Here is a 26,975-nt window from a genome sequence, read left to right on the forward strand (position 1 = left end):
TATATATATTATATTACATATATACAATACTGCTATTAAATTAATGTATTTTACTATTAGGCATTTCTATAGAATAGGTTAAATTCGTTATTCTAGAAAAAGTGTTAAAACTAATAAAAGCGATATTTAAAATATCTATAAATAACTCAAAAACAGTCAAAATATTTTGAAAATTGTTTTGTGTAAGGAAAATTGTCTAATGAACAATTGTGAAAATGTAAATTCTGTATGGTTATTAGTTTATAAGTTACATTTAAAAAAAACTAAATCAATTTTATCGAAAACTGGTTTTGTGTAAACATATACCGATACTTTTGCAGAAAACTACGGGAAATTTGAAATTTTTACCTCCTTATAACACGAACTAGATTCACTTTCCCATAAAAAAAAATAAAAATAATTATAATAATAGTTAATTAAAACATTATTTTGATTATTTATCAGATATCGCGTACACAACTAACATTTCCTCCAATAAATATTTTACTTCTAAATGTTTTATTTTAGATTCTGAGCGGAGCGATGAATGTATTGATTTTACCATGATGTGTGTGTTTTTTTTGTGTGTGTCTGTCATCACGTTATAGGGCAGTAGAAATGCTTGGATTTTTTACTTCAGTACCTCGTTCGATCAGAAAGTGAATCTAGTTGGTACTTTGGGGGATCAAAAGTAAGCGAAGACGGTTTATCGGTCTAGGATATATTATAGATTATGAAAAATTTTCAAATCTTAGATATAAAAGGAAATTTTTTTATGAATTTCTAGCATAAAATAATTTATGAATTTTCGTGATTTTTACGTATGTTTGTCAAAATTCAAACTTTGAATCCTTGTAAAAAAAAATATGCATATATATTTATTTTATTTTTCAACTGCTATTGTTAAAATGTGTTAAAAGCCTTGTATTCAATTTTAAAGCTTTTCTACCGAACAAATAAATTTTTATCGATATTTATAGAAAAAAAAACTAAAAAAGTTGAAAAATTAAAATGTCAGTAAACAGCTCAAAACAAATCTAAATATTTTGAAAATGTTATCAACTATAGAAAATGCCTATATAAACATTCAGTAAAAATTTCAAGTATCTGCGGTCATTTGTTTTAGACTTTTAGAGTTATGCCAAAATAAGAAAATTACTTAATGCGAAATCCAGTGAAAATCCAATGTTGTAAAAATATAAATTTCAAATACTCATACAAATTTAATTTGAATTTCTGGTAGACTTTTTATTTGTGATAAAGATTGACAAACTTGTAAGGAATCTTGTATTAAATTTTCAAATCTTAGATTTAAAAAGAAAATTTTTTATGAATTTCTAGCTTAAAATAATTTGTGAATTTTCGTGATTTTTAAATTAGGTAAAAACTATGTATTATTATTTTAGATTCTGAGCGGAGAGATGAATGTATTGATTTTACCATAATGTGTGTTTTTTTTTTTTTTTTTGTGTCTGTCATCACGTTTTGGGGCAGTAAAAATGCTTCGATTTTTGACTTCAGTACCTCGTTCGATCAGAAAGTGAATCTAGTTGGTACTTTGGGGGATCAAAAGTGAAAAATTCTTAATACTTTTCTAAATAATCGAGAAAAACAAGCTAAAAATTAAGGGAAAAACGGGAAATTTGACGCACACTCATTTTTCGACAAAATCGATTTTGGTTTTTGAAGTAACTTTAAAACGAATGACCATAGATACATGAAAATTTCACCGAATGTTTATATAAGTATATTCTATCCACCGTGCAATTTTCAAAAAATTTTGACTTTAGTTGAACTGTTCATAGGCATTTGAAATTTTCGATCATTATTAGTTTTTATTTAAATTAATAACGATAAAAATTTATTTATTTGGCAGAAAAGCTTGAAAATTTAATACAAGACTCTTAACATATTGTTACAATAGCAGTTGAAAAATAAAAGAAATTCATGGTCACAATTTTTTTTTTATAAGCATTCAGAGTTTTTATTTTGACAAAGTACGTAAAAATCACAAAAATTCACAAAATATTTTAAGCTAGAAATTCATAAAAAATTTTCTTTTTAAATCTAAGATTTGAAAATTTAATACAAGATTCCTTAAAAGTTTTTCAATCTTTATCACAAATAAAAAGTCCTCCGGAAATTCAAATTAAATTTTTATGAGCATTTGAAATTTAAATTTTTACAACATTGGATTTTCACTTTTAGCGATTTCTTTATTTTTGTGTAACTCTAAAACGAATGATTGCAGATACTTGAAATTTTCACTGAATGTTTAAATAGGCATTTTCTATATTTGATAAAATTTTCAAAATATTAAAATTGTTTTGAGCTGTTTACTGAGATTTTAATTTTTCAACTTTTTTAGTTTTTTTTTTTCTATAAACATCGATAAAAAATTATTTGTTCGGTAAAAAAGCTTGAAAATTTAATACAAGACTCCTGACATATTTTTATAATATCAGTTAAAAAATATTAAAAATTCGTAGGCACGATTTTTTTTTATTAAGAATTTAAGGTTCAAATTTTGACTTAATACGTAAAAATTACGGCAATGTTCAAATTATCTTAGATAAAAATTCATAAAAGTTTTTCTTTTTAATTCTAAGATTTGAAAATTTAATACAAGGCTCCTAACATATTCTTACAATAGCAGTTGCAAAATAAAAGAAATACATAGTCATGATTTTTTTTTATAAGCATTCAAATTTAATTCCATCCATTACAATAACCCACTTGTAACCTACTAACTGTACAGCAAAGCGACATCCACGACTTACCCGCCTTTTTTAAATTATTATTATTATTAATATTACTAAGAAAAATAGATCAATTGCTTATAACTGTTTGGAACTCAACGGGTGCTTATTTAAGCATTTTAAGCTGTTTTGTCTTATTTAGAAAAAATAAAATAGATAAAACAAATTGGTTTTAAAACGAATGCTTGAGATTTTTTGATATTTAATGTTTATATATGTATGAGGTATGTGTTATTGATTGTATCAAAACAAATTGTAGCTTAAAATGTTAGTTTCGTGGCTCCGAACATCAACAAAAAAATAAAATAAACTAGAAATTAAGCTAGAAATGCATTTGAATAGTTATATATGTATTACATAATTTATCATAGTCTATAATAATTATCTACTACTAACAGTACTAACCAATATAGTATATACAATCCATAATTGATCCAAATACAAAACGTGGTCATGAATAATATTTCCCCTCCTGATAAAACCCACGCATTTATAAATTGATGCAGACATTTAGACATAATATAATAATATGTCAGTTATGTAAAAGTGTGAGTCATAATCTACGGAGCAGCCCTAAATTCAATACTAAACGCACTAAACCCAATCCACAACCAAGGCATCTGACTAAACATTAGTGCCTTTAAAACTAGTCCCATCCCAAGCATCCTATGTGAAGCAAATACACCTCCACTTGATATAAGACGCAATATTCTCACATACAAATTCGCACTTAAAAGTCTAGTAGACAAAGAAAACACCATCTCATAATACATATTTATAAACTTACCACCTTCAAACCGTCTCAAAAAAACCAGCCAATATCCACACGACTAAAAAGGTGGATTGACAATACAAATACACCCCTTCCTAAATTGCTACCTCCGTTACTCTACATATACCCACCTTGGAAAATGGAACTTCACATCAACATATCAATGATACATAAGTAGAAAACTCAGACTCTTCAGAAATTCCCAAAAATTTACGGACATTATACGTAATGACTTTCATAACCGCAAAGATATTTATACCAACGGATCTAAATCTAACGAGAAACCAGGTTTTGTGATTATATCAGATGAAGAAATATTCAAATCTTCCTCCCTTGAATATCACTCTATTTTCACCACTGAAGCCCTCGCTATCCTAATATCACTTGAACTAATTTAACAGTATTTGAAAAACACAGAGTCATTTTTAATTGCTAGTGACTCTCTTAGCTCTATCCTAGCTATAAAAAAAACTACGGGTCATCTAATGAAATAATAAACCATATCCAAGAAAGGACCTCTTCTCTATCCCTTCGATCCCTTCTTTTAAGTTCTTGCACACAAAAACATAACTGGGAACAAAAAAGCCGATGAAGCAACTAAGAAAGCATCCATCGATAATAATAATACCCCATAAATAGTATTATTGTCCCTTAAAAACGCAATCAGATGCGCCGTTGAAAAGAGCAAAAAAGCAGTTCAACAATTATGGGACCAGGAATCCAACAACAAACTTAATCAAATCAAGCCTTCTTTAGCTCCAAACCTGTACCCCCCTTCCTACACAAGACGAGAACAGAAAATATGGTCACGTATAAAGTTCGGTCACACAACATTAGCCACGTCTATTTGATGAGAAGAGAACCAAAATCCTTATGTGAATTCTGAAACACATCTTTAATATCTATAAAACATCTCATCCTTAAATGAGATTCACCTAACTGAAGAGAAAAAAATATTTCCTGTTCCAACAAGTCTTAAATACATTACAGCAAATAAAAACTTTAATTTATTGATGTATTTTCTTAAAATAACTAACCTATACAACCGAATTTAAGTATTTCATATAATGTACAAATAATATTTTAATTAACCTTTTTTTTTTTGTTGTTGTTGTTGTTACTCTGCTCTATTCTCTATCATTTATAATAACATATTTTTATATAATATTTATAATTATTAGGTAAATGTACATATTATTACAATATTAAACTTAAATGTAAATTATATTTGTATCCAGCTAATGACCTTCATGTTTAAGCCGTAATAAAAAAAAGGATGAAAAAATATTGAATATAATTTAAATAGCGATAAATAAAATTGGTACACATTTCCTAATAAGCCTAACTTTAATTTGAGAAATATAATAAGATTATATTATGATCGAGAATACCAAAATAATTTTTATTGAAAAAAAATTAAATGAGTCAAATTATGGTATAATGAATTTCATAATTATTCTAAATAGCTTATCGATATTATTGTTATGGACATATAGCAAAGATTACGATCTAGCAATTATTATGTGTTCAGAACTCAAGCTGTGAATATATTTGCGTGTGACAAGATAAATTTTCATTGGCCCGTATGGAAGACAGTAGTAATCTCCGGTTACGAGTCTTTAGGGTTCGACGCCGACTGATTTATAGTAGAAGAACGCTTTGCTAAGACAGAACTCGTTGCACGCGTAATCAATCAGACCTTTTCGATCGAATACAATGGTTTTCTCTGTACGACATTCATACCACCATCCAACTTTATAAACTTTACACAAGACTCTCAGACAAGAATTCTAAATTTATGTGTGCTGTTAGAGGTTTCAAAGTTTCAAACAACGTTTTTTATTTATTTATTTATTAATGAAACAATATAAATTAGTTAGAAATTACATTTTGAACGACATTCTTAAGTGTTGTTGTTTATATACATACCATATTATCATTTATTATACTACTCTTACCTTAAGATTAGTTAGTTTGATTAGCTAGAATAAAAATCGTAAATTATTAATAACCTATAATTTACTCAACTAATATTTATTTATGTAACATACTTTAATTGCAACGTTCATACTAATATACCTATAAGCTTAATATTTTACATACTGTTTTATATTTACTAAGATTAAGTCGTTTTTAATTGGATACTTTCTATAAGTAGTAACATCATTAAAATATATTTGTAACTATACACATTATACATATGCTAAACTTAAGTAACAATTTATCAAGATTTTGAGCTTAACCGTACACATTTTACTGTCATTATAACAATATAAAACCAAAAAAACTGTTAGGTATTCGCCAATACAATTTACAATTTTTATGGGAAAGCTAAGTCCTGAAAATTTAAAATGTCTATATATAGCTCAAAAATTAAAAATAATTTGAACTTTATATCTAATTTAGAAAACGCTAATTTGAATATTTCATGAAAATGTCAAGTATCTATACGGATTAATTTACGAAATAACAACATAATCCACTAGGTATACTGTTATAAAATAAAAAGAGTAGTACAATCTAAACATCATAAAAAGCAAAAGAGAGTTCCCTAGTTATTTTAAATTGAATTAACTATTGTAATAATTGTTTATTTAAAAGAAAAATTGATAAAATAATATGCTCTTCTTAAGTATGAATATTTGATTGTCTTCAAAAATAATCATCATAAAATCGTAAAAGTTTGTCTTTTAATAGTTGTTGAATTGTTAGATGTTTCAACCAATTCATTCAATTCACCAATGATACCAGTGAAACGACTAATTAAAGATTATTTTAGTATGACGTTACTTAATATTATTAATAGTCAACTTATGGAATATGGGTACATTGGATACCACTTGTGTACCGATAATGATATAATTCACAATCACAACAGTTATAACTAAATACATTTCAATATTTTACAACGGTAATACATGCATTACACTATGTATATTCAACTATGCACACAATACATGATCATCACTATATTTTGCTCTACCCATCATGTGTGAGATGATAAATTTTATAGTTACTCATAGAATAATAGTAATAATTCAAGTATAACATATAGCTCAAAATCTGCTCAAAATGTTATTCTTATGATTTAATATTTTCATAACGGATAAAATAAGATGTATTAATTTCACTTTTTATTGCTTAAGTTAAAATAATAGACAGTATAAAAAAATACATATATATATATATATGTATATATTTTTTATACGACAACATATTTTATTAAATGAATTCTTCAAAAAAATAAATTTCATTCTTACTATAGCCCCTAGAACACATGAAAATCGAACAGCTGAGTATCCGCTCTCCGTCAATATCCATGTGTCTTCGTGTTGAGCTTTTGTTTTGCTTCGCTTACTTTGGCCAGAATAGTATTAAGGGATCACAGATGTATAAAAAGATGAGGAAGGCAGTTGTATTTTCTGATTTGCTCCTCTTCTTCTTGAATCAAAAAATAAACAAACGTCTCGTGATTTTTAGTCAGGGATAATGTTTAAAATATTTACGTAGTGAAAACTATTTTCTAACACATGTCTGAGTGAATGATTTAACACATATCATCTAAGTAGGGATTGCTTCTATTTTATTTTATAAATTTTACGATTTATAAAATAATATTATAAAATATGGTTATTGATAAGTCTGATACAATAATATTACTTGATTGTATTCAAAGACAATTTTCTTTATTATTTTATTAATTAATTATTTTAACATAGCTAATATCAATCATTAGATTAATATGATTTACACATTAATTTATGAATATAATCAAAACTAATTTAAACTAAAAATTAAAAATATAAAAATGTTTTAATATTCAGTATAGTAGTGTGCAGGAATTTATATACGTCTGTTGACTGTTAACTATTAGTATCTCTATTTGACAATCCAATTTTAATCCATTAGTTAGTATCAAAATTAATTGTATTTCAGCAAAGTAAGAAATATTATTTATTCATACATTTATCGTATAGTTAAAAACACTCAGAAAAAATTGAGAAGTAATAAGCATAGATTAAAATAACTACACTCTATATGAGTACAAATATTAAACAACCAGATATAGAGAAAGAGTAAATAAATTATGTTAGAGGCTGGAGGCTCTTGAATGGAATGTGATATTTTAAAAATGAGAAAAAGATAAAAACCATAAAGAATATTCAAACAATTCTTCAAAAATGGTAGTTATATAATAACATACCTAATCAACGTTTTCATATAGTGTAAAAGGGTAAAATTGATTTTACGTAGTCCAAAAGTCAATGAACTAAGTGTTATCGGAGTGTTTGAAAAACAATCCACACTAATAAGTAGAGTAGTGGGAAGGTAAATGGCTTATAAATTATATAAATAAATTATAGATACATAATTTTGATTTTAGGAATAGGTATAGTACCTACATTCTGAATTCATCAACTAAATAATCTAAATTTTGTAGCGAAAACTGAAAGTAGCCTATGCATTACTCATAGGTACACCTACATCATAGTCTCCTGATGCATGTTATAAATATAAAATATGTATTTTTAGCTATAAAAAGTTTTGAAAATATACATGTTTTCAATGTATAAATTGATTGATCACAACTAAGGATTGGTTACTAAATCGTAGGTGGTGGATAGTTAGTGATCACCCATCCTGGAACTAATGACACTGGCTGCTACTTGATTTCAGAGCATATTTGTGACTGGAAAAATTCCACGCCACATCAGGCCACTCACAATACTTTTAATGTATTGGTTACAATCTTCCATAACTATGGATAATAGTTTATTAAAAGTAAAATTTTATCAATCTATTATTTTAATATGAAAAATAAATTATATGAAATAATAATTTGTTATCTAATCCGTTATTACAATATTGTTTACAAAGCCTTGTTAAATGTGATATTATAAAAAAAAATTATAATATCAATAATCGTTAAAAAAATTAATAACCCAAAATTCGTATAATATACTATCCATATTTTTTTTAATAATCTTTTAACTTGTGTTTAAATTTTGTTATTAGTATTTTTTAAATAGGAGATTTCATTCATATAATAACAATTTTGATAGTAAGTTTAACATTCAAAGAGTTATTTCTACAAATTCAACTTTTAAACTAATGTATACTTATAATTTATTTTTTCATAAATATATTTAAACCATCCAATATAAATGACTAATTTAAATACTATTCGATTTTCATTAATATTTGTATTCAATAATATTACAAAAATATGAAATATAATATATAAATCAAATATTCAATAAAATTGTATTCTAAGAAAAAGATAACATATTAATTTCTACCATGCCATACAATTTGAATCTATTAGCATATTATACAGTCTCGCGATAGCAGTCGTTCGATACGCACGCGTTTTGCGCTCCTAATTAATTAACTCGCTAATTAACTGGTTTACCTATAACACCATTAGCTATGTGATATACTGATATGTACGTTTACGATCAATATTCACTTCTTTATTTGTTTGTTAACTGTTTCAAAATCAGTTTTAAATTAAGCTTTTTAGTATAGTGAATAATTCGTAAGAATAATTAACTCTTTGGCTTAATAATTAAACTATTTTCATTAATTATTGTTATTACACATCAAACACATCTGGCGTAATCTACGTTGCTCCTATCTTGGCGGCCGCGGCCGCGGTTCGTCAAGATAAGCCTAATTACTTGCGCACGCTATCGCCCGTTCTCGTTCTCGCTCTTTCTTTAATTAAATCTTCTTACTCTCGCTAACTCATTAACTAGTTATCGAAATGAATAATAATAAAAACAATCAAGTCACTCCGATTACTCCAATCAAACTCGGAAAAAATAACAACACATCCGTTCCAGGTTGGACTGTTACAAAATCAAATAAAAGAAATTTATCCACATCTTCTTCTTCTGAACCTCCAACCTCACCAACTACTTAAAAAAGTAAAACTAAAAAAAAGATTTTATCTTCGAGAAACCGTTATGAAGTTCTCACTCAAGACGAAAATCAAGCTGAAAATTCCTCCACTCTCCTTGCAGAGCAAATTGACATTGATACTAATGATAATGTCCAAAACAAACCACTTCCTCCAATTTTCGTAAAAGATGTTGAGGATTTCCCTGAGATGTGCGCTAGTTTAATCGAATTAATTGGTGTTGACAACTTTTTTTGTAAATTGTCTACTAACAAAATAAAAATACAAACTTCAAACCCGGAATCATACAGAGCTCTAATTCACTTTCTTAAAGACGAAGAAGCGGAATATCACACTTATCAACTCAGAGAGGATAAACCTTTAAGAATAGTTATACGTAACTTACACTTTACCACGCCAATTAAAACTATCAAAGAAGAATTGGAAGTCAGACTCTTTGGAGTTAGACAAGTAACAAATGTACTTCACAGAGTAACCAAAAAGCCTCTTCCGCTTTTCTTTGTTGATTTGAAACCTACGCCCAAATCTAAAGAAATCTTTGACTTATCAACTCTCCATCACACAAAAATAAGAATTGAAGAACCTTACAAATCCAAAGTAATCAGCCAATGCTTAAATTTCCAAGAATACGGCCAATGGCCATACAAGGGCTTATTATGGCTATCATCCTCGCTGCGTACGCTGCGGAGCTGAACATTAGGCGTCGGACTGTCCCAATCCACGAAACTCCCCCACCAAAATGTGCACTCTGTTCTGGAAACCATCTTGCGAATTACAAAGGCTGTTCAATCTACAGAGATCTACAACGTCAGAAAAAGCCAACTTTAAAAAGTAATATTATAGCTAATAATACTAGATATAAGTCTTCAAATGTACAAAGCAGCCACCCACAAAATGACACCTTTTCCAACATACACATATCCTCTGACCAACCAAAAACCTATGCTCATGCTACAACAAACCAATCCAATACCCATCCGCACCCCTCAAATCCTCTATCTACTGAAGCTGATGTAAATAAAATCTTGTCAAGCTTCTTAAAAAAATTCGAATCTCTCATTAGTCCGCTCTTATAATTACTTACCAAAGTAATTTCCAATCTTCTAGACAAAAAAAAATGATTAACTCTCATAATAAAAATTCCAACTCTGTCACCAACAGCTCTCTCTTAATCTTGAAATTTAATGCGAATGGGTTAAAAAATCATGCTCACGAACTAGAATTACTTTTAAATAATAAACGTATTGATATCGCACTTATCACTGAGACCCACTTCACCAAATATACTAAAATCTTCATTTCTGGTTATAAATTAGTCCATACTTACCATCCTGACAACACGGCGCACGGAATTGTAGCTATATATATTATTAAGTCAATCATTTCTTTGCAACTCCTTCCTAGTTTTTCTAATGAATTCATACAATTTTGTGCAATTAACATAAAATTAAATAGTAACCATTTTACTATAGCTGCTCTATACGCTCCTCCAAAACATAATAAAAAATTTTCTAAGTTCTCAGAGTACTTTATTACAATCAAAAACAATTTCACTATCGGCGGCTATTATAGCGCCAAGCACCAAGCATGGGGTTGTCGTACAAATAACGCCCGTGGTATCACTCTGCACAATTTCATAAAGACAAAAAAACTGAAAATATTTGCCCCTCCTGGGCCTATATACTGGCCCTCTCCCCCCTCCCCCCCCCCAAAAAAAAACCCAGACATACTGGACATCTTTATAGTATGCTGAATCAAAAGTTTAAAAGTATTATAGTCACTGTGGCAAATCAAATTATGTGCTACTTCAAATTCATTGTGGATAGTGAAAGTTCTCAAACTTAAATTAGAAAATATCTATTCAGTTATTGTCATATGTATTAAATACGTACAAGGATGATTTAGTGCTAAAATACCCGAGCATCCAAAATATTTATTTTTGGATACTAAGAAAATATTTCAAAAGGAATTTTCAATTTTCAATTTTTAACTAAACAAAGCATTGAATGTTTAAGTTTTAGAATTATGCTTTTAATAATTCGGAAAAGATACAAGAATATCAACTCAAATGGGTTACGGGAAACCCACTCGAAGGAGTAAAATTACAGCAAAACTGTAGTCATTTAATAATGAGTATAGATAAATAGTTAATTATTTAGATAAATTAATTTTTGATACTTCCAGTATAATTTTCGAATAGCAAAAACAGATCAGTAAATTATCTGTAAATCATTTAAATAAATTATCCCCACAAGTGTGGTTTAAAACTGTTAACTGAGATTTTTTTTTAAATACGGTTATTTATTAATCTTTCTAATTTATAATAATTATACAGCATAATATATTACACAGAATCGAGAGACAAGTGCCCAACACCCGGTCACTTTATCCTGTCTGGATTGGACCACATTTACATTTATTTAAATATATATATTTTTTTAAACCGTAGTTAAATTTATATTAAAATAAAAACTCTCAAGATATTAATAAAGTATTGTATCTTTGAGGCTTATATATTAGCAAGAAATTGAAATTTAAACTTGAATTCGGCATAAATCACAAAACAATGAATAAATACTAATAATCTAGAAATCATATTACACTCTCATTATTAATTATTATTTTCGTGATTATTCATATTTTTCATAAATACTATATTCATAGGTTATGTTGTATTAGGATAAAATTTAAGGTGCCTAAGATAGATTATTCAAATATTGTACTTTATTCTAGATTTTGAAATTATCGATGAAATTTATTGATTTTACATGTGGTTTTTTTATGCCCTTCATAAACATTTGAGATAACAAAAATGCCCGGATTTCACATCCAAGTCTTTTATGATAATATGATTATGAATCTAATTGACGGTTAACACATGTTCCTAATGCACCTTAGCCCCCCTCCCCCCCCCAAAAAAAAAAAAATCGAATCGTAGTCATTTATGTAATAAATAATAAATTAATTTTAATGCAATAAATAAAATGTTTAATACCATTACCAAATCATGTCTATAATGATATCTGTATTTAGAATTATAATATTATTTTTTCTGAAAAAAGATTATTATCCATCCCTGTTCCAGTTTTCTGGATCCAAGCCTGAAGATATTTAAATTCAATAAATGTGTCAATATAATTCTGCAGATAATTATTTTATAATATTTTAAATATTATATAATCATAATTACAATCGTGTAAAATATTTAACATTATTGTTAATACTACTTACAATAAATGATTCGAGTCAAGTCGGTTATCCATGTATCGTAACATCATTGTCGAGTAGGTACCTAATCACCACATCTTAATTTTATTAACTCCGATATGTTTTACAATTCACCAATATACAATAGAACGCAATGAACAAAACTGTTAGTTGGTGATTTTATGAACCGCCCACGTAATGGAACCCTGATTCGATTAAAGCCATAAAACCCATTTCCCTACAACCCTTTTCTGGAATGTATTTATTCCTACAACTTTCTAGAGAAGATTTACTACTATGTCGTCCTGCTGATAACGTTTTCAATTATCAATAAATTATCATAGAATAAAATATATACTAGAAATTATATAAAAAGTGCTTGTGTATATTGACGGTCACTTTTATTACATTTTACTTAATCATTATTTTAGCATTATTATTAAGAATCCAAATTCGTGAAAACAATTATTATCCCTTATTATTATAATATTATAATATTTTAACTTTAAAATTTATTTTTCATATTATTTCATTTATTCCCTGTATAAGTTTTATGAATATATTTGCAAATATATGTGTATATCACTTTGATTATTAAACTATTATCATTAATTAATTTGTATTTTAAACAAATTTATCTAAACTGTGTTATATGTATTATTATCTATGCTTTTGGGCAAATCATTAATTATATTAAAGTCACTTTTATAAAATGCGCTTATGTTATATTAAATTAATATTTCTTTTATTCATAAATGTCTAATTTACAAAAAAAACTTTTAAGTAAAGTAAACACAGTGGTTAAACCATTATTATAAAAAAATAATAACAAAAAAAAATCATTAAATCACAAAATTAAACCTTTCTCTTTTGGTAATGTTATTTATCAAATAATTTAGTATTATAGTATTTTTAATATGTAAACAATGATTGATGAAGTGTTAAACTAAAGTTAATCGTTATAATGTGTGCTACACAAAGTTTACATAATCTCCAATTAAATTTAATTATAAATCATTATGCAATAAAGTCTGATGTACTCATATTTTAATTGTTTCCAAACAATATAACTAATAATAATTATAAACATTAAAATGTACAATTGAATAAATAAAATAAAATACTTTAAATTATATACCATATTAATATAGCTCTACTTCTTTTTTTTTCATCAATTTCCCGTTTTAGTTGTTTGTAAATATTTTTTTTAACAAACTTAAATGTAGGTATAGATATTATGGTTGTATCGTGAATATTAGTAAATATTTATAATATGTACCTAATTTAATGTATAAGACTCATAAAAGCGTTTTGGAAAAATTGTGGTTCCAATATTTCTAAATTATTTTTAATTTTATTTATAGTAAAAAAAATATATGTATTAAATTTGAAAATCAATAAGCTTAATTCAGTATATAATTATGTTTATCATTATAAAATATATATGTATGATGTATCCTTTACTTAAACATTTTTAGTAATATTTTAAAATAGTCAGCTGTATTCTATACCCATGAATTACGGTCACATCATATAAGGATTCAATACTCATCTTGAAATATAATATTCTACAGTGAAATAATACATCGTATAAAGTACCTATTATGTTGTTTATTAATTTTAATCAAACCCAGTGATGAATTTGCTTTTGAGACGGGGGGAAATCAGAGACGAAGGGCAAAAGTTTATATACCAGTAAAATAAATAAAATTTTCAAGCGATTCCCATCGTACATAGTTTTATATTATGTATAATCATATAGACAAAAATATCCTAATTTTGTTACAAATATGACATGAGAAGCTCAATAATTATGTAATAATACCGACTTTTGTGGCGTCGTCTTAGTAAAAAATGTTCTACAAATAAAATTAAAATACATTTTTAAATTTTTTACACGACTTAGGTACTTAAATAGTTACTGTAATCAAAATAATAAAATATAATGTTAAATTCTATTTGAGATAATTTATTAATCATGGCCCTATACACATTAGAGTAGTTGTTTTGTTCCATACCTACTTCTTCAGTTGATACATACTGTAGTAGTGCAAGTTAGAATGAAAAAAATAAATTTTAGAAATCAAATATCATGCGACTATAATATTATCGTACATACCCACGATCCAAACACAGCGCATTCTGTGAACATCTCTGCACATATATTATATCCCAACGTCTTTCCGTTCAACACTATGAGTACAAACAATATTGGCTGGCGTAGGATAATTATACTGGCCGATACTTAAATTTTTTTACATTCGACTATTTTACATACACCGCCAGGTTATTCATATATGTATATTATATACCTAATATTATTAAATTTCAACTGAAAAAAGAAAAACTACCTACTACTAAAATACTTTAATTATGATTATTATTTTTTTTATTGAGAATAAGGCTTCAACAACTACCTAGGTCATTAGTCTGCGGCTGTAGATACTATAATTATTATTTTGACTATTATTATCATTTACTTAATGTTAATTCTTAAATAATATTGTCAATCCCTAAAACCATAAAAACTATCATGTTTTTTCACCAACAACTGGCCCAATTAACTGTTTTTTAAACAAAGACAAGATCTTGCCCACCTTACCAAGGTGCCTAACACCTAACCCACCAGAGTGGGCCCACCTTGACTCCAAATGACGCGACTGAATAAATCTTATTGGCTATTGGTAATAGGTGATTTTTTTATAGATGAGAAATAAAATGTGTTCGTTGAATAAATGTAAATCATTCTATGGTCACGATTCTATACATTTTTTTTCATTCAATTTTTAATTAAAAAACGTATTAACGTAGCGTAAATTTAATTTGCTCATATTTTTTATTTTTTTACTCTTTTTATTTGTTATAATTTTTCAGAAATGTTAGTTATTTTTTATTTAAACTAATATGCGAACGCTCTAATCATTCTAAATTTAATCCAAATGATTTTTATTTAATTAGGTTTGCTTAGTCAGAAACATAGGAGAAGCCATAACTTTTGGTCACGTGGGTAATATAACCATGTAAAAATACATTCTGATTACATTTTTTTAGCACGAAATAATTAAATTATTCTACCAATGATAACAAATTAGTAGACAGTTAACATTATGACTGGTGTGAAAATGACATAAAACTCTGATTTATTATTTAAAATATAACTGTTATTATAAACATACATCTTCAAAACCATAACAAGATGTTGTTCTATACAACCAAATATACAATTGTACTATACCAAGTATTAAAATATGATTTCAGTATAAATAAAATAAAAACATAATAATTATTATTTATTACTATTAAAATTAACATATTTATTGATATACATTCCTAAGTAGACGGGAATTCTAGGATATTATTATAGAATATTTTGATTATGGACATCCTAATTAAATATAAAAACGTTTCTGTTTATAGCTAATTAGATTGACTGGTCTTACCTTATTCTAACCTTAAAATGATATCAGTCTGTGGTTCTTATTAAATATTTAAATTCAATTCATAAAACAGAGAATAAATTACAAAAAAGTAAGCCTAAGGTGCAAAATATGAAGCAGTATCAAAAACATTGTGATTAATTTAATTTAATTTATATTTATTTCCTGAAATAATAAAGCGTCTTAATAAGTTTGTAACTAAAAATAATAATTATATTATATATTTTCATGAATTATATAAAATTATCGGGCATTTCTAATAATTATCAATTTCTTACATGTCTCAGTTACCGTATCTTTTTATAACTTAAAATGTTAAGGTTAATGTACGATTTAAAAAAGTGACCTATTTGGGAAATTTTCAATTCATAACGCATGATTTTAATATGTTTTTTCTTGTTTACAGGTGTCATGGGTTCGAAGGGCAGGTGATAAGATGCAACTACTTTCATTTGGTCACCACGTGTATAGTACAGATCAGCGTTATGAGCTTTTATTTAAAGATCCAAACGATTGGCAACTCCGTATATCTTATCTGAATGAAAGAGATGGAGGCCATTATGAGTGTCAGGTATCGACTCATCCACCAATAGCATTCACTGTTTATCTAGCTATTATAGGTTAGTATTCCTAATATTGTATAACCATATTAGTTGGTATACATTCGTTACAAATAACTATATTTTAGGCCATAATTAAACATGTCCACCATAGAACCATTCCGTTAAAAGGATAAAAAATATCATATTACTAACTACTGTAGATGAAATCATAAAATTATAGCAGTTTTTAATATAATTCGAGTACTCGTATGAAAAATATTAAGCTTTAATTTATTATGAAGTACCTATTTAGGTACTAACTTGTAACTATATTAGACATTTTTTGTAAATCTTACAAGATATTAAATATATGTAAAAATTAAGCTTGGTAAAAATGTACAATGTTTAAATTCAAATTTTATTTTATTATTAATATTTATCTCAGTAAACACAATAAAAAATTAACATTGACATTCTAAATAAAAACTATTCAATATTTCTATGTACAATTTTAGTAAAATTAAATAAATGCTTATTTTTTTAATAATTGTTTATGTACCTACAGTTATTTAAAAATTAAAATCATATACTTAATATTTATAATCGCCTAGATTAAAAATGTATTGGAGGATTATAAATTGATTATTTTTATACTGGAAAAATATCAAATACAATAAATGTAAAACTCGTATTGTTTTACATTAAAATACTATTGACATGAATATAAAACCAATACAATATTGCACACGCAATCAAATTATAGATATATTGATATTCACTAATGTGCGTGTGTACAGCAACTATAAACTATAAATCATTAAACAGCTTATGAATTAAAACTGTATTTGTACAGCTTACATTAAACAAGAATTTCACTTATAGTCAATCATGATTAAATAGATTTTTACCTATGTAGTTTATTAAATAACGAAACAAATTATTATTGGATATTATGAATTATGATCACTAAATACAAGTATAAAATACAATTAATTTTGAAGATTAATGATGAGTAAGATATTTATACGTTTAAAAAAAAATGATTTTAAACTATTTCAAATATAATAACTTGAAAGTAAACTATACTAGAGGATACACTGTCTTTGTGTTTCAAAATAATACAATAATCATACAGGTACTTACTATAGTATACACTAGCACTATACTAGAACTTAAACCTATTTATACTTTGTATTTGTCTGCACCACAATTTACCAATAGAATGTTTCTAAAAACTATTTAATATACTATAAATATTTTTAAAGAGAATTGTATTTTTGTTTTCCTTATAGTGCCTCAATTGGAAATAACAGACGAAAGAGGCGTACAAGTGAAAGACAAATTCTACTACGTGGGTAGCACTATAGAGCTAAAATGCTATATAACCAAAGTACCCCAACCAAGTCAATTCATTGTATGGCGTCACGAAACGACAAGCCTAAATTACGATACAAGCCGAGGCGGTATCAGGTAATAGTTATGCTGAATGTTTACAGAAACAAATTACCCCTACGATCTAACATTATATATACTTACCCATTTTATTTTACATATATTATTTTTGTGCGATCTAAATCAAACATCAATTTCTATTTCAATTTGAAACAAATTGAAACTTACAATAAGTCTATTTGAAATACAAAATGGATACTCAAAACATTGAAACTTCTATTTTATGGTTTAAAGTTTTTTTTTCAATCAATCCTTTATATTAATCATTATTTTAATTAGAAATCGTTAACTATTTTCCAACCAAAAATCATACATACCTATATGTTTTTTCTAGGTAGGTTATTTATAAGTTCTTACTATCCATATATAATACTTAAACATGTATAACTATATATTTAAATAATGCTTAAAAAAAATAAACATATATTTCATATATTATTATGCATTTAAACATTTTAATTATATACGTTATCAGCATTAAATTTTTAGAAAAAATATACAAACATTATTTCATTTTTTTAAATTTGAATACCTCCTCCATCTAGTCCATCTTAAAATACTATACAGGTATACCAAAATTATTATAAAAGCTACTTAGCTAGACCATATATTTACTGACTATATATAAAGAGTATCACACAATGTTTATACACTTCAATATTTTTTTTTTTTTTTTTTTTTTTCAGTTTTTATTTTCCCTAGTTATTATTATAGATTATAGTATTTGTTGGCTTATCCAGCTTCTGATGTAAAACTAAACAATTTACATTTTGTGTTAAAGAGCTCCTTAAAATTCTAATATAATAAATTACATTTTATAAAACTAATTTATGTAAATATTTAAAAAAATTGAATAAGTTATTAACATTCATAAAATACCCAAATATATAAGCTGTATTGCTTAGTCAAGAAGTGGATAGGGGAGTCTATATAATGGTTTATTTGCTGTTGAATGTGTACTATTAGGACAAACATGGAATAACAATATTATGTAATGAAACAAAAATAATACAATTTGATTTTAAATTCATCAGTTGGGTTTATAAATAAGAATTCATGCAAACTATATAAATAATGAATATTCAAATGTCAAATATAAACTTACCTTATGCTGAATAAATACATTTATACTTCATTGTTGTTGTTAAATTCAAATGATATTTAGCATACTATAATAAAATCACAACATTAATGATATTAATAAGTCTAAAAAATGGATAAATCGTAAAATATACGCATAAATATCATAAACAACTAAATAAATAAACATAATTAAAAAATAATTTTTACTTATTTTATACCATCAAATAACATAAACAATAATAATGCGATTTTTAATGTGATAAATTGTAGAATATACCTACCTAAGTTTCTATCAAATATCACAAGCAAAAAAATTACTGAAAAAAAATAATCCACTTATTAATAATAACTACCAATTATTATCAATGTATTATATTGTATATTGTTACCTTTTCAATATTTACAGTTGAAGTCATAATAACTACATATTAATATTCATACTTCATAATAGTTTGAGTAAATTATTTTGTGTAGTAGGTATTCAGGTAAGTAGGTAAATTTTATCACTTTCAGAATAAAATAAAATAAACGTGAAATAGTAATTTAACTATATTAAACTAATAGTTCATTTAAATTCCAATGAATATTTATTATACTGTCTATTAGAACTAAATTTTACTATTTAAAAACGGGATGTGAATCAAAAAAAAAAATAAAGATTGAAATGATGCTAAAAATAAAGTATGCGCAATATAGTAGAACTACTCCTTAAATTACAAAAAAAAATTAATATGTTCTTAGGAAAATATATAAATATATAATATATATTATAATCGAACAATCGTTGTGAATCTAATACATTATTTATGTAACTTAGGATTTAATGTTTTTTTAAATGCATTGTAAATAAACTTTAATGTAACATTGTTTCTAAAAAAAAACAGAAATCATATTTTTGGCTAACCTAAATGAAATATAAGCACACTAAGATGATTAAGACTATATTATTAAGATCACTTTGCTACTAGTTGCAAAAAAAAAACAAAATCATAAATATTTTTTTTAATAAGTACCATCAACTATAATTTCCTTACTTTTACTATCTACATTTAGTCCACGATATTACGTTTTTTTTCTTTCTATTTTTGCTGGTCCTATTTTATTCAATGCAGTTTATAAACATACAAGCCTAAACACAGATTATACTCATCAGCATTCAGTCAAATGCAATTCACCTTTTATGACATGCATATTATTTATTTTAATCATATATTCTAGATGGTTCTCGATACCAATTTGAATATAAGTGCAAAATATAATGAAAATTATAAGCTATAGTATTAATTACACGTCGTAATAATTTTAACGCTAGAGATGAATTCGTTTTAAATTTAATATTTTACTTTTCTCTTTCAAGTGTTTATATTAATGTTGATGTGGAAGTTTAATATAACTGAAAATCCCAGATGATTATCCTTTGGGATTTACCAATGGTAAGTGTGCTTAACTTAAACGCCAAGGTTAGATTATTCATATTACCTCACGTAATAAAAGTAATTTGAACGTAATAAACGTGAGGGCCATTGTTATAAAGTGTTAATATTGCATAATACAATAATTCTATTTCATGGTGTATTGATTCTTGTTTATGTGTATTACACATTCTGAAATTTTGATAGTTATACCTACAAAATATGTTTCCTAATTTTGCCTAAATATTAAGTTCATAGAAACAAAAGCTTCAGTTTTATGACATACTAAAATTTTGGGTTATAAGACTAACAATGTTAGTCTTAAAGTTAAAAAACGATTTACCATTTTTAATGAAAAACTTTAAGATAATTTTATTTTTTTTTTAAACAAAGAGTTTTAAAAGTTTTTAACAACAATATTCTAATACAGAAAAAAATCGTACTTAAGCATATTGTTAATATACGTACTTATATTGATATGCATGAACTACGTACTTTACAAACATATCCGACGTATGATGATATTTTACAGTGCTACTTCTAATTTTTATTTTTTAACTATATTTTTGCACATTTCTAAGTTTTAAATCGATATTTAGTAATCATAAAATTAAATATGGGCTTCCAATTTTTATAATAATAATATGTGTGCAATTTCACAATACAATTTTATCTTATAAATAGAAGAAAATTCAATGTTACATGACGTATTGTTGTAAAATTGTATTGGTTAAACAGATTCAAGTTTTACATACAACTAATTTTAGAAAACATCGTACTATAAATTATTGCTTAATCAATAATCATGAAGCTATTATATATTTAAATTTCTGTATAGTATTACACATAGTATATCAATAAAAGGTATACATAACGCATCACGATTATATTTTTTTTAGTTATATTTTATCATCATAAACCATAAAAATTTCTTAATTTAAAAATAAAAATAAGAATCACAAAATATAAAAACAAACATTTGAAGCTATATTTATATATTTGTTTCGTTTAGAATAAATTTAGTTACAAAGACAATACAAATGGAAATCATATTAAGGTAGGGTCACTAGCTATACATTAAAGAGAATTATTCAAAATTTATGACACATAAATATTAATTTAAATGTATCTTTTGAATCTATTAATGCAATTGTTTTAATAAAAGAAAATCGCAAAATATCGAAATAGTATATACTTATAAGTACTTAAATTGTTTTATTTATTTTTATCAGATTATTGAATTAGATGATTTTTTACTCTGAAATACAATTTCTTTCTCCGTATGAGCTATATTTTTTATAAGCCACACCATTTTTGTTGTATGAATATTATTTTGGGTGTAGAATTGTGCGATTTAATTATTAATATACTGTTAGACTTGTTTAACTGAAAGTTAATGAATATGCAAACACTTCAAGTTTTAAAAAAAAAAAATATATATATATATAAATGTATTCAGTTATTTTTATCTAAAATAAAAGTAACTTGAGTACAATTTATATTTATTATTATTCAAATCATTAATTTCATATCTTTTGATACATGACATAAAATATATTTTACATAATACACCTACCTATGATATTTTATGAATTAAAAAAGGTGTTAATTATTGTTTAGCGAATTTTGTTATTGGCTACATATTTATTACATATTTATTTATATAACGAAATCGTTTAAATAGACGCTTATCAGTTATCACTTTATCAGACACAATATAACTACTAATTTTGACCTTTTTTCTAAGATAATTATTGCGCATCGTTTGATTTTCGGATTATACGTAATTTGCGCATTAACCATTTAAAATATCCTACATCATTTGCGCATCAATATTATTAAGCAATAGAAATGAAAAAAGTGTACACCACAAGCACAAATTGTTTTCTAACTTCGGTCTAAAAATTTGCTCATTTCTAAATTAATCATGTAATATAAAATTTTCAAATATTGTACAAGTATAATGTGATATAAAATATGAAAAAATAAAAAATTTTAGAGTTACATTTTCGAGTTGTTGATGAATTTTGTTAAAATTTGAACTTTAAATGTTTATGTATATTAATTATTTTTAAGTTCAAAAATCTTAAATTATTTATCATCTGTATAATACATCATGTAATACAACTTTTTTATACCCTTTTATTTTTTACAATATTGATGCACATTGTATGTACAATAATTTGGTGCATGCACCTTTCAGGTAAACAAACAATGTGCTAACGATAATCGGCCGCTGATGCGCAAACGATATACGATATTTCGGGACAGGTAAATAGACGATGCGCAAATGATATACGGCCAAATCATACCTATCACTGATTTTAATAAAATTGAACGTTAAAGTTATCCGTGGAATATTCGAGTAGAAAACAATTTTTGTTTAAATTGCTGAGATATGAAGTTCTTGTGAAAAAAATTAAACATTTCGACAATTTCGAGTTAATAAAGTTAATAATGTTCAAGTAATCCAAGTTTGACTGTAATGTCAACTACGAATTATATTTTGTTTTACTTAGATGTGTACTAAATGTTTAATAAAAACATATTTTGATCCTATCTTTATTGTATGCTCTAAAATATTGATCTATATTTTGAATTTTGCAATAATAAATACACATCCCTTAGAACTAAACTGCTTATATACAAAACACTATAATAACAACTACTGACTAACTGGCTTCAGCTTTGGCCGCTTTGGGTAATGATAAAAAGATAAATATCTTGAAGATCTAAACCTTTCAAAATATTGTGTTTAAAATACTGATAATGCTACACCCTAAGTGTCGAATCATACACTATTATACATGCCGAATAAAACTTGAAACAATAAATGGCAAAGCAAAAATTTCTTATAAAAGATTCGATTAGCGTTATAATCATTCAAATCAACTTATAAAAACATGGCCACTCCCACAATACCTGGAAATCCTCCCAGACGTTTTATGCGTAAGTGGTGACGCCATCTTTTAAATTAAATTAATTATTAAGCTAACTGAAAGTGTTATCAATGGGTGGCTTCTTTCAACAAAAACTCATGATCTTATTGTGTCCAGTATAATTAATATAGATTGTTTGTTACTTGTAAAAGTAAAAATAAAATAAAATATTTAAAAGTACCTACTAAATAAAAATGTTCTACTGGAAATTGTTGTAATCTTCCTCAAAACCAAAATGAACAATTTTGAACTAAGGTGTGCATAATTTTTCATATTTAGTAAAAAACTATTTTAATACCTAGGTTCATATTTTTATGATTTTTATATGGCCAAGGAATGTAATATTTTATCGTAATCTTTAATTTTGAACTGATTTAAATTTAAGAACCACGTGATTCATACAACTGCAATGTAATAACGTTTTATAAAATTAAAAATATATGGTTAAATACGAGACAAATTCATATTTTTAATACTAAATGAAGCGAAAATGTCTTAGTGTTAAAGTATTTGTTTAGTCGTTTATTTTATCAAAATTATCGCTTTGAATACATAGCTTTGTTAAATTTTGTTGTTGGCTGATTTTAAAGCCAGTGTCGCATGTTTATAAATATTTTGTTACTTAGTTCTTCTTAGATATTTAAATATAGATATCTATCTAGCAGGTACCTAATATTTCAATTATTATAATTGTCACTATGTAGTGATGAGTGATAATCAATAAACTCTTAATTTAAACGAAATAATAATTTCAAACTAATTTCTTTCACACTGTAACCATTGGTTAAATATTGAAATATTTAATATTAAATATTTTAAATATTGTATATTTAATCAATGCTGTAACCAACGTAATTTTACTAAAAAATTACTAGCTATAAACAATAGTTTTTAAATATTATCATCATTAATCAAATATATGAAACTATAATAACTCAAATCGCAATTGTTGCAAATTAACTAGAAGAATATTTTTGGGATCTTAATCTGTTATACATTTACACGATAACAGAATTAAATGTAACATTATAAATTAAGTATTTACAGTCCTAGCCTTATTGTCATAAAAACACTCAAACCCTCAGACCCCAGCTATCCACCTCCCAAAAAAAAAAAAAATAAAATATTTATATTATAGCTGCTCCGCTGTCGTCATTATAGACAACAACAACACGAAGCCTGATGGAAAGAAGTTATAAGCCATTTTAGTCAATTAAAAATAGTGGGCAAAAATAAAAAATGTACTATCAAAATCCTAATTCAGTGTTTTGGAATATCTGTAATATTTTATATTCCTTTTTTGTTCAGCTACTAGCATTCCTATGTTTTTTATAATTGTATTTACCTATACGCTTGTTTGTACATTTTTTGTTGTCATGACACGGAGTTTCTACACCCTAACTCTACCAAAAACCACATATAGTATCGCTACCATTAGTCTCATATTAACCGAATTGAGTGTCATCAACATATTTCTGTGTAATTACCTTAAAGCCCTGTAAGTGTCCAAAAAAATTAAAAACCATTGAATTTAAGACATAAAAATTCACTCATAATATATGAATTTGACTTGGTTAAAAATTAACACACTATACAACATAATTTATTACAACAATATTTTTGTGATTTTTACGTATTTTATCAAAATTCAAAATTTTAATGCTTATAAAAAAAAATTGTGACAATGAATTTCTTTTATTTTTCAACTGCTAATGTAACAATATATTAAGAGCCTTGTATTAAATTTTCAAGATTTTCTACCCAAAAAATAAATTTTTATCGATATTAATATAAAAAAACTTATAATGATCGAAAATTGCATATACCTATAAATAATTTAACTTAAGTCGAAAATGTTTGAAAATTTCATGGTGGATAGAATATATTTTATAAACATTCAGTGAAAATTTCATGTATCTATAGTCATTTATTTTAAAGTTAAATCAAAAATTAAAATTGATTTTGTCGAAAACTGAATGTACGTAAAATTTCCTATTTTTCCTTAATTTTTAGTTTGTTTATCCCGATTATTTAGGAAAATATTGAGAATTTTTTAGTTTTGACTTATACTTTTTAAATAATAACAAATATTTAAAATCGTTTGAGGATAAATCGTTATCGTTACGCTATATCGTAAAAATTTAAAATTCAAACGCACTTAAAATTTTTCCTATAATGATGCTTCGAGTTTTCTCTATAGCTACTTGAAGGAAAACTTAGTGTTGTTTTTTTAATCCTTTGTTATAAACACAAAATTTTTTATGCTTTTTCAACTTCAAAATTACTTGTTAATTATCGTTTTTTCGACAGATTTCATAAAAATTTGAAATATAAACGTTTATCAAAAAAATTGTGACTTACAATTTTTAATTTTTTTTAGCTACAATAATAACAATTCATAAGGAACCTTGTATTAAATTTTCAAGTTTTTTTGGTCATCCAAAATTTTTTACCGATACTTCAAATAAAAATTCTCAAAAAAATTGAAAATTTCAGTGATTTATAAATAACTCAAAAATAGTCAAAAAAATTTGAAAATTTAACTGTATATATATATATATCACTAACATTAACATTTGATGAAAATTTCAAGTATTTATAGTGATTAGTTTTTGAATTACAATCATATAAAAAAATCGATTTGGTCGAAAACTGGTTTTGCGTAAAAATTCCCGTTTTTCTGTCATTTTTTTTTTTTTTGTTTTTCTCGATTTTTTTTAAAACTGTTGGAAAATGTTTACTTTTTACCTCTATAATGCACCAAGGATATTCACTTTTATATCGGAAACCACCCCCAAAGTTTGAAATTGAAGCATTATTTCGACTAGTTATGCTGTACACAGACAAAAAAAAAACACATCATTGTAAAATCAATACATTCATCACTTCGTTCAAAATCTAAAATAGATTATGTGAGAACCAAAAACTAAAGTTTAACACAATGCAAATCATGAAATGTGTATGGCACACTATAACAGCATTTTTCTATTGATGTTGGCTACAATAGTGAATATGAATTTTTTTTGAGATAGCATGATGATGGTACCATAAAGTTTATTTACTTTTTATTTGATTCTTTTCTTGAGAGTCGCTTGAGCTTTCTTCTTGAAGGCATTGTAAGAAAAACTGCATCGTTTTAATAGTATTTTTGTTATTGTTTGGCACACACACAAGAGGTTCGATCTTATTTTTATAACCACCAAACAGTCTTTATTCCACGTAATGGAAACGGTTCTAACGCTTTTGTGAAACCCACAGAAATAATAATGCTCGTAAAAGTTTTGACGTACAAATTACTCTCAATAAGTTGAACTTTTACTACGTACATAACAATTTTCGGTTACAACGTAATTCCGACGTGGCTTAATGGTATCAATTAACACGTCATACTTTTACGGTTAACAAAGTTTATTTTTCAATATTACTTTCTAGTAGGTACCATTAATATACTTATACTATAGCTACTCTTT

At 25.7% G+C, this 26,975-nt stretch overlaps 1 protein-coding gene across 2 annotated transcripts in view; it reads left to right on the forward strand.

Annotated features, from left to right (window-relative positions):
* LOC107164231 (limbic system-associated membrane protein-like) overlaps window positions 1-26,975 on the forward strand; it is a 147,634-nt gene that overhangs the window by 110,415 nt on the left and 10,244 nt on the right. For both annotated transcript variants that reach the window (XM_089224219.1, XM_015511974.2), the window contains 2 exons: window positions 16,484-16,697; window positions 17,912-18,089. In XM_089224219.1, the coding sequence (XP_089080345.1) occupies window positions 16,484-16,697; window positions 17,912-18,089 (392 nt within the window). The remainder of the gene's footprint in view (window positions 1-16,483; window positions 16,698-17,911; window positions 18,090-26,975) is intronic.

The sequence above is a fragment of the Diuraphis noxia genome, unplaced genomic scaffold (genome assembly GCF_037042655.1).
Source record: "Diuraphis noxia isolate RWA-SAM2 unplaced genomic scaffold, SU_Dnox_SAM2 contig0003, whole genome shotgun sequence".
Classification (NCBI taxonomy): domain Eukaryota; kingdom Metazoa; phylum Arthropoda; class Insecta; order Hemiptera; family Aphididae; genus Diuraphis; species Diuraphis noxia.